This window comes from Panthera onca, chromosome A2 (genome assembly GCF_046562875.1).
Source record: "Panthera onca isolate mPanOnc1 chromosome A2, mPanOnc1 haplotype 2, whole genome shotgun sequence".
NCBI classification, from domain to species: domain Eukaryota; kingdom Metazoa; phylum Chordata; class Mammalia; order Carnivora; family Felidae; genus Panthera; species Panthera onca.
This window is the reverse complement of record NC_138340.1, coordinates 154,888,252-154,900,481: the sequence shown is the minus strand read 5'-3', so window position 1 is coordinate 154,900,481 and position 12,230 is coordinate 154,888,252. Positions and strand designations below refer to the sequence as shown.

General features: G+C 39.0%; 2 protein-coding genes across 5 annotated transcripts in view; one reads left to right on the top strand and one right to left on the bottom strand.

Annotated features, from left to right (window-relative positions):
• BRAF (B-Raf proto-oncogene, serine/threonine kinase) overlaps window positions 1-4,954 on the top strand; it is a 167,298-nt gene extending 162,344 nt beyond the window's left edge. For all 4 annotated transcript variants that reach the window (XM_078438561.2, XM_078438555.2, XM_078438550.2 and 1 more), the window contains one exon: window positions 4,802-4,954. In XM_078438561.2, the coding sequence (XP_078294687.1) occupies window positions 4,802-4,824 (23 nt within the window). In that variant the 3' untranslated portion in view covers window positions 4,825-4,954. The remainder of the gene's footprint in view (window positions 1-4,801) is intronic.
• NDUFB2 (NADH:ubiquinone oxidoreductase subunit B2) overlaps window positions 1-12,230 on the bottom strand; it is a 222,834-nt gene that overhangs the window by 197,315 nt on the left and 13,289 nt on the right. The gene's annotated exons all lie outside the window — the stretch shown is intronic.

The window sequence follows — 12,230 nt, the reverse complement described above, 5'->3', positions numbered from 1 at the left end:
TGATCTCACGGTTCGGGAGTTTGAGCCCCATGTCAGGCTCTGCAGTGACAGTGTGGAGCCTGTTTGGGATTCTCTCCCCCCCCTCTCTGCCCCTTCCCTGCTTGTGCTCTCTCGCTCTGTCTCTCTCAAAATAAATAATTAAAATAAAATAACTTTCTAATTTGAATGGATGAAATTTCGTCCAGGAAAACTACCCAGTGAGAAGCATGGCATACCTTTGGCCCCTTATTTGGGCAGTTTAAGACAAGTAATACCATTCATGTTATTCAAAATGGATTCATGCCTTTCAATTTAGGCAAGAGTAGTGGAAAAGAACATTTCTCACGTTTTCAAAAATAAAAATGAGAAAGGCATAAAAGAATAGAGCATGTTGGAAAACATTAAAATGTAGGATTTCCAAATCCTTTAGTGACATTAAAGATGTGATTAGTAGTGGGGCGCCTGGGTGGCTCAGTTGGTTAAGCGTCCGACTTCGGCTCAGGTCATGATCACGTTGGGTTCTGTGCTGACAGCTCAGAGCTTGGAGCCTGCTTCGGAATCTGTGTCTTCCTCTCTCAGCCCCTCCCCTGCTCGCTCGCTCTCGCTCTCTCTCAAAAATGATGAGTAAACATTAAAAAAAATTTTTTTTAAAGATGTGATTAGTAGTAATTACTAAATGGGGTTTTATTTATCACAAATTGAATAGCAAGAATGTAGCTGATAAAGTTTTTACATTGGTCTGTGGAATGCTCAATGCTCAAAGCTTTGGAAAGCATTTTAAGGCACAGGAGTCAAATGATCTTTATATTGATACAGTTCTTTCTATAGTTCTTCACTATACTTGCTTCACTCATATTTTCTTTTCTTTGCTCACCGTTTTTACCCCTGACTACCCCCTTCACTGAAAACTACCCAGCAACCCCACTGTCTGCCTTTGACTCCATTCAGCCTCCTCTGCCAGAGGGCATTGCTGAGCTCTTCCAGCCACAGCGTTGTCTCACACTCTCCATTGTGCCTCCAAAGGGTCACCTGATAGTTCTCTTGTCTTCAAACCCGGCCCCCTGGACGTGTGGTGGAAGAACATGAAAAATCTGGCAGAGCGAGATGTTTAGAAAGCGTAGATGCAGAGGAGTAGGGAGCATTAGAATGACATATGGTAGTCTCCTTTTCTGTTCTTTTATGCTGTATTGTAGATGCTTCCTCCAAATAAAGAAAAATACCGTTTTTCTAACCGTATGTGGAGTCCACCTCTCTGACTAGGTAATTGAAACAGAAGGACATTCGTTCTCTTATGACCTGCTCTTTTTCTTAAAACCTGAACCCTCAGATATGTTTATTAAAGTTGATTTCCTTTTTCAGCAGACAGCCTTTTTATAAAATTTGGTTTACATGTTAGGCATTTTACTAGTCAAGTGGTGAGGACTAAGATTTTTCATCTTGATTTTTAAGTAGTTGAGGGATCACAACATTTAATCAAATACTTTAGGTTGTTTATTTTCAGATATTAATATTGTACTAGGCATTTACATACTAAAGCATTAGTTAAATCATCCTCTTGGGGGCGCCTGGGTGGCTCAGTTGGCTAAAGGTCCCACTTCAGCTCACGTCATGATCTCACAGTTTGTGGGTTCGAGCCCCACATTGGGCTCTGTGCTGACGGCTCAGAGCCTGGAGCCTGCTTCGGATTCTGTGTCTCCCTCTCTCTCTGCCCCTCCCCTGCTTGCTCTCTCTCTCTCTCTCTCTCTCAAAAATAAATAAACATTACAAATATTTCTTAAAAAATCATTCTCTTTAAATAGAGACCATGTAACACAGCAACTTAAATGGCCTCTGACTCAAGTGAGTCGCTCTCGATGTAAGGAAATGAACTGCCTTTGTTGCTTAATATTATGAAACGGGTACTTTATGGCTAAAACATTTTATCAGTTACAGTCTGTTAGATTGAGAATTATCGAGTATTTCTATAGCACTTTTTATTTTATTAAATACTTCATCTCTCCTGTGATAATTTCTCTTAAGAATTTAACAAGTCCAGTGTGTCCGTGCCAGAATGTTATACTTTTGAAACTTCCTTAAAGGTCACCACAGAGAAAGAATGGGACTTGCTTTAGTTTCAGATGACTGTCCCCACATCTAAAGCAGTGATCAATTTGTGTGCAAAATAACACTAGATTTTTCATAGCATATTTTATCTTTAAGAAGTATACATCAAATTATATGTATGAGAGCCTCTGAAATACATTCAATTCTGGACTAAAAGATAATTATTTCGTAATATCTTAAAACTAGTTAATAAAATCCTTAGCTTTCAAATAAACAAATCTTGATGTTTAGAGTATCTAAAATCACAGGGCCTTCCCAAGTGTTCTCTCCCCTAATCTTAACTAAAGTCACATGGAAAATAGAACTTAGGTTATTCTTAGCCAGAAAAGAGATGAAAAAAAAAGTTTCATTTTGGCCTCTGATTTTTCAGGCAACAGTTAAGTTAATATACCAAGATTTCAAAAAGCCACATAGTATTCTGGGTGTTTCACTTCAAATAATTGTTATTACCTCAAATAAAATAGGGTAGGGGATGGGATAATAGAGATTTCCAGATACGCAAGAAGGAGTATGTTTTTTTTTTCCCAAAAGCAGATCCATCGCCTCTTACCCCCAATTTTTCTTAAATTTCTCCATGATTTCAGGGTCATATATAGAAAGAGTTTTATTGGTCCCTAAACTCTTGAGTTCTTTTTGTCTTTTTTTTTTTTTTTTTTTTTTTCCTGGACCTGAAGTCTGTTGATGTAAAGAAGTCCATTCCTTTAGAAGCAGCAGACAGTGGTAGAATGATCTTAACTGTTTCCTTTACTGGCGTATGATTTGCAGTTTGTTGGTAAGAGTTTGTCCTTGGGCGGTTGTTTTGTGATTTCTTTTTTTCATGGCTCACATTTTTAAGTTTGTAGAGTAAAACACTTCAACAAAGTGGAGTGCCTAATCATAATTAATGGACAACATCTGAAGATTTTTTCAAGTTATTTTTTAATGCAGTATATAAGATTTAACTTAGAATTTTGTCACTTTTGATACTCTCTCACTTAATAGATTAAAATTTAGCCATTTTTTAAAATAAAGATTTCTAAGTAAATCCTATTTTCACATTGGCTTCCTTCGATGAGATTTAGATTCTGCCAGATACAGTGATTACTAATTAGAATGTTGGAAATTGCTTTGAAGAAATGTATTAAAATACTGGAAAAAATAGCAACCTTAAAACCATAATGCACTCAAGCTATCAGCAAAGGTAGTGTGAATGTTTATACATTTCTAGAGTCGCTGTTAACAGCCTCCTGTGGTTATGCTATATTTGGCTCTCCAAAGTCTTAGTAATTTGGCTATTTTTTTCACTAGTGCCATACTCCCTAATCCTTTTAACTTTAAATATGAGGTAATAATTCTTTTACCCTTCCTTGACCTTTTGACTCACAATGCCGTGGTTACTTCCTTGGTGAAAGGAATCCTTAGATAGAAAGACAGTTTCACTATGTGCAGTCCAATTAGTAATAATATTCAGAATGGGAAAACAAATGATTAATTATTGAAAATTGTTTAGGGGTGTGTTAATAGTGAAGACTCTTCTCTTCCACCAGACTTGCATTTTAACTCTGCCATTTTCTAGCTGTGAGATAGCAGGCAAACTACTTAACTATTCTAAACCCCCCAGCTTGCTTCTCTACAAACTAAGAGAAGGAATAGCACCTGCCTTATAATTATTGTGAGGCTCAGATGCAAATGTATGTAAAGTATTGACTGATGCACCTGGCATATAACAGGCATTCAAACAGTCTCATATTAGTCTAATCGACTAATATTACTAGCCTACAGTCTGAGGGTTCTGCCATCCAGTCATTAGCAGTCTGTTGGGATATACCAGTGTTCTCTAGTAACCAGTTGGAATCTAACAGCAATTAGAAGATGGATAGGTTATTCCTAGATTAAATAGCGTATTCATGTTAGTGATTGCTTGGATCCTCATCACACAAGCTGTTACTACTGAGAAACGATGTTAAGGCTGGCTAAATTCCGAGGGTTGTCGGTTATTAACCAACCCCCCAAAATTAACTACAGTGTATATAATAAGAAGAACCAGCCTCTAGTTACAAGTAGAAGCTATGAACAAAACGATAGATGAAAAATAATGGCATGAACCCTCAAAGTCGGTAAGCTAACGGAATATAGGACCTCAAAGGGACTTTGTGGTTTAAAGAATTCCTTGTGCTGACAGTAATGTTCAGTCACACGTGCCTATGTGTAATATTTTGGTAGTTTAAAAGGAAATGAACTAGAAAATGGACAGTCTAGATTTTCTTTCCTTCAATCAAATGTGTCATGTGGACAAATCAGCTGACCTCTTAATTTTATCTTTTTCCAAAAGGGGAGAATTCTTGTTTCTTCCTTTCTAATCTAATAGTGGCATTATAAAAATGGAAATGAGTTGATAATTGGGGGGCAAAGTATTCAACAAATCAGACTTACTATTTTACAGTCAGTTTCTGAGAAATTTTGTTCGTCGCAGTGCTTTTCAGCGTGACTAGAACCATAACATGTACATCCCCGCTGGGAAGTTACTTGCAGACTTGATATGTAATTGATGTAACTGAACCCTACTCTCTATACTGTAAATTATCTTCTTTTATGGGTTTCAGCCATTTTTGCTTTTAAATTAGTTATGATGATGCTAGATTTGTAATAGATAGCTAGTCACCTTTCAGTGAGGCTTTTCTGGGTCTCTAGGTTATTTGAGATAACTTTTTTAAAATTAGCTCTTGTCCTCCCTCTACAGGAGAATTTGCAGCCTTCAAGTAGCCACACCATCATGGCAACATCTACTCTTATTTCTTAAGTCTTGTGTTCGTACAGTTTGTTAACATCAAAACACAGTTCTTCTGTTCCTCAACTCTTTTTTTAAAGATACAGAATTTTCAATGCATAAGCTGGTGTGGAACAGAATGGAATTTCCCATCCAACAAAAGAGGGAAGAATGTTTTAGGAACCAGAATTCTCTGCTGCCAGTGTTTCTTCTTCAACACAAATACCACGTGCATACAAGTCTGTCCACTCCCAGGAAGGAAGAGGAGAGAGCCTGAGTTCTGACCTTTTGGTGGTCTGGCATGATGGAAAGGAGCTGCTGCTACAGCTTGGGAGATTGGCTGTGGAGAGCCTGCCGATCGGCTCTGCCCTTCTAACCGCCAGATCCGCGTGTGGCTGGTCACCTGACGGGGCAGTTTGCAATCGCCAAGCATCGTTCTCTTTCCTGTTCTGGGATTTTGTCGCGGAGCTCTTTCCCCTAGCCACCACCGTTCATTTCTGAGGGATGGAACAAAAATGCAGCATGGCCTTTCTGTGTGGTGCATGTCCAGTCTTTGACGCATTTTTATCAAGTGAAGCTGTTTTATTTAAATGGAGAACGAGAGGTGAGGACGAGATCCGTGTTGGTGTAGAGGAAAAGGGGATGCTGCATCTTTTTCCTGACCTACTGGGTTTCTGGCCTTTGTTTCCTTGCTCACTGAGGGTGTCTGCCTAACCGCGCAGGCTGGGACGTGCTGGCACACATTGCCTTCTTTTCTCACTGGGTCCAGCAATGAAGACAAGTGTTGGGGATTTTTTTTTTTCCTCCACAATGTAGCACATTCTCAGGAAAATACAGTTGATATCTTCCTCCTAAGCTCTTCCAGTCATCAAGTACTTATGTGGCTACTTGGTCCAGGGCACAAATGCCATGGCGGTATCTATCTAATTAAAAGCCTACAAAACTGCTTGATAATGGTTTTGAATGTGAGACATTTATGTAATTTAAATGTAAGGTACAAGTTTTAATTTCTGAGTTTCTTCTATTATATTTTTATTAAAAAGAAAATAATTTTCAGATTTAATTGAATCGGAATAAAATAATACTTCCCGCCAGAATTATATTCCTGGAAAATTGTATTTTTGTTATAGAAACAACTTTTAAAGAAAGATCGTTATCCTTTTCTCTACCTAAATATGGGGAGTCTTAGCGTAATGACAGATATTTATAATTTTTAAATTAATGGTACTTGCTGGATCCACACTAACATCTTTGCTAATATCTCATGTTTTCCTCCAACTTATGCCTACACTACATGCTCCGTCCTCTTTCCAGTCTTTATCTGGAATATGCAACCGAGAATAAAAATGGTGGTGTCTCCATTCATTCTCCTTCTTCCTTTTTTCCCAAGCCTGGTCTTCAAAAGGTCGGGTAATTTGGCAGCTGAGTTCCCTTAGTAGAGAATAGAGCAATTTTAGGTGTATTGGGACTGAGGGGAGGATGCATGAGGCCTAACAGCAGTTGTTTTTATAGAAAGGGCTGCTGTAGTACCAAGAACCTCATCCTTTGTCTTTGCATAAGTGGAAAATATAATCTACTCGTAGCTTCCTTTGGCCTTTACTAAACGGTGGTATAATTGCAGTAGTAACAAAGAAAGTAATTCTGGATATATTTATTAATGGCAAATTAATGACAAATCCAGCCTAGAATCTCTTGTCAGCATTTAGGAATGTAAATCAAATCAGACATACTTAGCACAACCAAGCTATGAAGCCAAGGACCTTACGGAAATTAGGACTTATGAAATAAATCAGGGAATTAGAAATTGGTATTTAAACATTTCAAATTGTAACTCACTCCACTATCTATCTTTCAGCCTGTTAAGCTCACTGCCATTCGATGCTTTTTGCTAAAATACCTGTATTCAGGGGAAGGCCTACTGAAAACTGCGCAGACTTGTAGAAGGTTGTCCTAGTAAAATGGAAAGTATCCTGAAGTTATTGATGAGTTTGAAAAGCAATGCGTTTATCTTAAGTCCTACATGAGCAGAGCAATATCTTACAGATTCAGAAATGGCAAAGATTCTTGTTGATCTGAACAGCATCTTGTGTGCATAATTTTGCTTCTCTTCTAAAAGCATTGTTTATTTTTCTTTTTAAATATGTCCCCATCCATGCTCTTAAGCTGGTTGGTGTGTTCCCTTTACCAAGATTGGAGAGAGCTGGGCTGGAAAAGTAGGCCTGTCCTGCTGAGCAGGTAGAGCCCGCCGGAGGAGGCCTGGCCACATGACTCTCCGGTGGCGGGAGCCAGCACAGCACTAGTGATGGAGGAAGCTTAGCATTGGAATCTTCAAAATAAAATTCAAGGTGATACACGTTTTTCTTTCCATCCTATTTAGAATAGGTTGCTGTCTCACTTGAAAAGAGGAAACAGACTTGATCTCAGATGAAGCTGTGCCCAGAAGCCAGGCTCAGGGTGTTCTTGGGAGATTTTTATAGCGCCCTTAAAAAGTAAAAATAAAATTTTAATATTTCTGTTCCCTTTTTTCCATCTCTAGTTTACAAATGACATGATAAAGGGGTTTCCTCTTACTTTTTGATGCTTAGACTACAGATAGACTTGTTGAGCTCCTAAGAAGATACAAGGAAGAACTCCTTGTTTGTGCAAAGCACTTTATGAATAATTTTGTACAGATAGTGTGTGGCTGCTTCACTGACTGTCTTGTAAGGTTGTAGTTAACCTGTCTTTTCCGTAAAGTGGCTGCGGTGCCTTCTATAGTGTATTTTATTTTGGGTAAGGAAAGGTGAAGCCTTCTGAAAAATTTGAGAGCAAACATGAAAGATTGTTTGAAAATATGTAGTATTCTTGATGGACTTTTTTGTCATCAAACCAGAGTGTAGAGTTTAGACTTTTGCCACTGAAATAAATTGACCAAAAAACTTAGAAAAGGGATTTGTGAATAGAAAATCCAGTGTGACCATTCGTATTTATATGCACCTTAAAAGAAGATTCTGTCCAGCTGTCAAATTCTGGTTCCTGAACATCCAGTCCCTGATTGCACTTACGATCTTGTAGGATGTACTGGAGCGTCCTAGAAGATAAAATGCCATGTAAAGCATGTATGTTACATTTATGTTGCTGTTGGAAGAGGAAGAGCATATTATGTAGTTCTAAAGAGGTAATCAAGGCTTCAACACTGTCAACCAGAAACTCTGTAAATATTTCCTAGATTCTCCTTTGGTGCAGTCCCAGCTCTCTTAGCACACGATGTTCTCTTTGCGTCACCAGGCAGTGCTGGGGCTGCTGGATCCCCTCCCAGGCCCCCACTGCCCCTCCTGTGCACTCACTCCCCAGCCTTGTGTGGACCCCGTCTAGCTTTAGTTTGAAGCACATTGCAGGGTTCAGGTGACCTCTTCAAAAAACTACCTCCTTAGGATGAGGTAATGAATAGTTATTTATTTTAAAATATGAAAAGTCGGGAGCTCTAGAACATGAAGATGATTTAAGATTTTAGCTTTTATGTGTACTTGTATTTGAGCACTCTCATTTTGTCCTAAAGGGCATTATGCATTTCAGCAGTAATACTGAAAAATGTAGCTCAGAGTTTCTGATTGTTAATGCAGGTGGTGCCAGAATCTGTTTAGGGGTACGCTTCAGAATCTTAACCTTAAGTCAGTTGCATGAAATTAGATAGTTACGGTAACAGTTCACTAACAGTGATACACTTAATTTTCAGTAGGCTTGGCAAGACAGTACATCTTCATAAAGAGTTAGCCGCAGCTTCATCACATGCACAGATCCTCCTGTAGAGAGACTGCCCAGCGAAGAGGGTGGAATGATGCCCCCTGATCCTCTTCTTTGTCTGAGTTGGCATCGTTAGCACTAGAATATCAGCACCTTGGGACTAGCAGATTCCCACCATTAAGGCTATTTAAAAAAACAAAAAAACAAAAACAGTAACCAGACATGGAAAGTTTACTGTGAGTATGACAGCAGATAGCTTAGGGGTCATACACTGAAACGGTGTAGACGAGGCTCTAGAAAAATACCTTGACAATTTGCCAAATGATCTTTACTGTGCCTTCACGATGCAATAAAAAAGCTAAAATTTTAGCAGAAATCAGTGATATGTGAAGAGAGCAGCCACTCTGGTCTAACTCAGCTGTGTTAATATTTTGTAGAGCGCAACGTAGACCGCAAAGATCAGTGCACTCACGGGTTTATAGCCGAAATCACATTTAAAAAATGAGAAAACACACAGGTAAATTTTCGGTGAACAAAATTATTTTTTTAAAGCACGTAATCCCTAGTAGAGTCAGATATATTTATCACATAGAGCAAGTAGGTTGAAAATTATAGTTCAGTGACATTTCTAGAGAAACTTTTTCTACTCCAATAGGTTCTTCAAAGCATGGAACTTTTATATAACAGAAACGTTTGACAGACATTTTAAGGAGTTGCTGTCGTTTGGGGTTGGAAATAATATATGCTGGGCAGCAGTCCCTTCTCAAGAGTGAGAAGGAGGATGCTAGTAACATAGAGGACAGAATTTGATTTTATCACTTTCCAGAGTACTGCCAACCTGAACAGGGATTTTTCAGAGTTTAAAATGTAAACTGGCCTCCCAGGACTTGTTTGCAAATGAAGTGGGGCTGTCCTGGTCATGCTGTTCGGGGTGCCACGGGGGGCCCCTTTAGGAGGGGGCATTGGACCAGTTGGGGACGTGGCCGGTGGCTGTGAACTGGACACACTCCATGGTGTGCATTTTGTGTCTTGTTTTCATTTCTTGCCACCCCCAGGAAAGGCACTGTACTGTCTCCAGCAGGTTCTCTAGATGTTTTACTAGGTTGTAAATGCCCATAGGCTGTTGTACTCTGGTACGTATGTACTATGATGCCCATGGGCTCTTGAGCCCCAAGGAGTGCAGTAGGATCTCTGCCTGATGTGTACATTGACCAGAGGAGAGGGAGGTAGCCAGTGTATTGCTAGCTCTGATAAAATTGAAAATACTGGGAAGATTTTGTTTAATCAGCACACTAGAGAGTAAGCTTTGTTTTGTTGTTTTCAGATAACTTATTTTCACTTCTGTTTGGGTAAAGATATTGAAATTGAAATTGACTCCTAAATTTTGCCAGTGGCGGAAAGGCTAATTGATGGTTTCTATCAGGATTTTTAAGGTAGAGGATGACAGAAACGTTAAGTCCCACAATCTTAAAGTAAGGCAGCAGTGCTTTATTTTAACACGCATCGGATTGTTCGTCCTCACCTCAAAAAAGTGATTAGGTAGATCTTTAATTTCAACATCCACAACTTCAGCTGTTAATTTTTTAATCCTTTTTTATTTAATTTTTTTATCCTTTGACCCCTTCTACCCAACTGTTCATTTAGTTTTATTAATTACTAAATTAGTTTTATTAAAATGTTTAATTTTATTAAAATGTATAATTTTATTTAACAGAATTCTGTTCTAATTGTAGTGCATGGGGACACAGCCAGTGTATCCGTGTGTGTGTGTGTGTGTGTGTGTGTGTGTGTGTGTGTGATGGGTTTGTGTTTTAAGGATTCTATAGATCAAAGTACTCTTGGAAAGCGGCCGAAATGTTTGTTCGTGTTAGTCCCGAACACAGGACTTGGGCAAGCATCTGCCGCTCTGGCAGGCTGGGCACATGGTCCGCCACGAGCAGCCGGCTGTCATCAGTCTGGGGAGGTGGGCGGGAAATTCGCCGAAGAGACGCGGCAGAGGGCTTCTGCTTACAGGGGCCGAGATGGGGTTAAAAGTTGCTTCAGTACCAGTTTTGTGTTGAAAATGATTCTGTGTTGCATTTGTGTGTTAAGCCTTTTTTAACCCACTTGGAGTTTGGTGGAAGAAACTTGAGACTGGCATAAGCAGCAAAGCTCATGGAGTAGGCACAGATGTAGAGAACATGGACCAAAATGGGAGGTGGGAGGGTGTGGGAGTAAGTCGGGGGCTAGGGAAAAATTGATGTGATGGTGGGAAATAAACTATAATTACCTGAAATAAAACGTAAGAGTGCAATAAGTGTGCTTTTTATTCTAAGCTGTGAACAGTTTTTTAAAAGAAATTATTCCTTCCTACTAACATTTGTGTATGTTCCATAGCTGATTAAAACCGGCTATGTAAACATATAATGCCTTTTTATTCATGTTAATTACCAACATAAGTGGCTAACCTTTATGTCTTATTTATCTTCATGTTCTAATAGTTTACATACAGGAGTGCGTGCGTGTGCGTGTGTGTATGTGTGTATGTGCTGTATTTCCCTCCATTTGGAAATGCATTCATTGGGTCCTCTGTTCTTCCTGTGGCCATGCCACAGGTTATGTTCTTGATTTGGCCTTCGTGATATTGCCTGATTTGAAGGACTCTATCACAGTGCTGTATTTTTGTGGTGTTCTCATTTGTTAGTTGTACACGCTGACCCTTTCCTCACTCAGCAGTAGCTTTCTTAGGAGCGTACAGCTGATGAGGGGACTGAATTTGACCATTCCTCGACATACGTCCCTTTGAATTCTAGTTCAGTACTTAGGATTGCTCTTTGGTTTAAACCAGGCAAAAGGAAATCACCCCGTTGTCATTCACTTCTTGGTTTGAGGACAATTCTTCTAGAAAGGAGAGGAAAGGGAAATCCTTCGTGTTTTAACTGCAGTGAATTAATGGCTCCTGGTTTACCACTCCAGACCTTACGGCGATTCACACACACATTCCTCTCTCTCTTGCTGCCAAAGGTTTGTTTGGCTTTAGTTCACTTCGGTTCCACTCAAGCATTGAAAAGGTTCTCATGGAGTCTGGGGTGTGCCCAGTGGAAAAAAAATGGGGACTTTTAAATTGTCCACAGACCTCTTTATACCTGCTTTGCAAAAATTACAATGGAGTAACTATTTTTAAAGCTTATTTTTCAATTCATAAAAAAGACATTTATTTTCAGTCAAATGGATAATGTCTCCCTCTTGTCCCTCAATCCTCAGTGTTTGCTTGAAATTTTTTTTTTTTTTTTTTTTTTTTTTTTTTAATCTTCCCCATACCCACTCCTTGATACTTTGGTTCTTTCCTGCTCAGGTCCCTTCATTTGTACTTTGGAGTTTTTCTCATGTAAATTTGTACAATGGAAAATATTGTTCAGTTTGGATAGAAAGCATGGAGAATTAAAAAAAAATAGCTGAAATTCAGATTGAAGAGATTTATTTCTGTGTAAAGTTATTTAAAAACTCTGTATTATATAAAAGGCAAAAAGTTCTATGTACTTGATGTGAATATGCGAATACTGCTATAATAAAGATTGACTGCATGGAGAAGTCTTTATCAAGACTCTTTTTCTAGCACTATCCCATCCAGTAACGTAAGTAGTTGGGGTTTTGACAGTACTTCCAGGCGATGCGGAGACCCGGAGATGTGCGTTTTGTT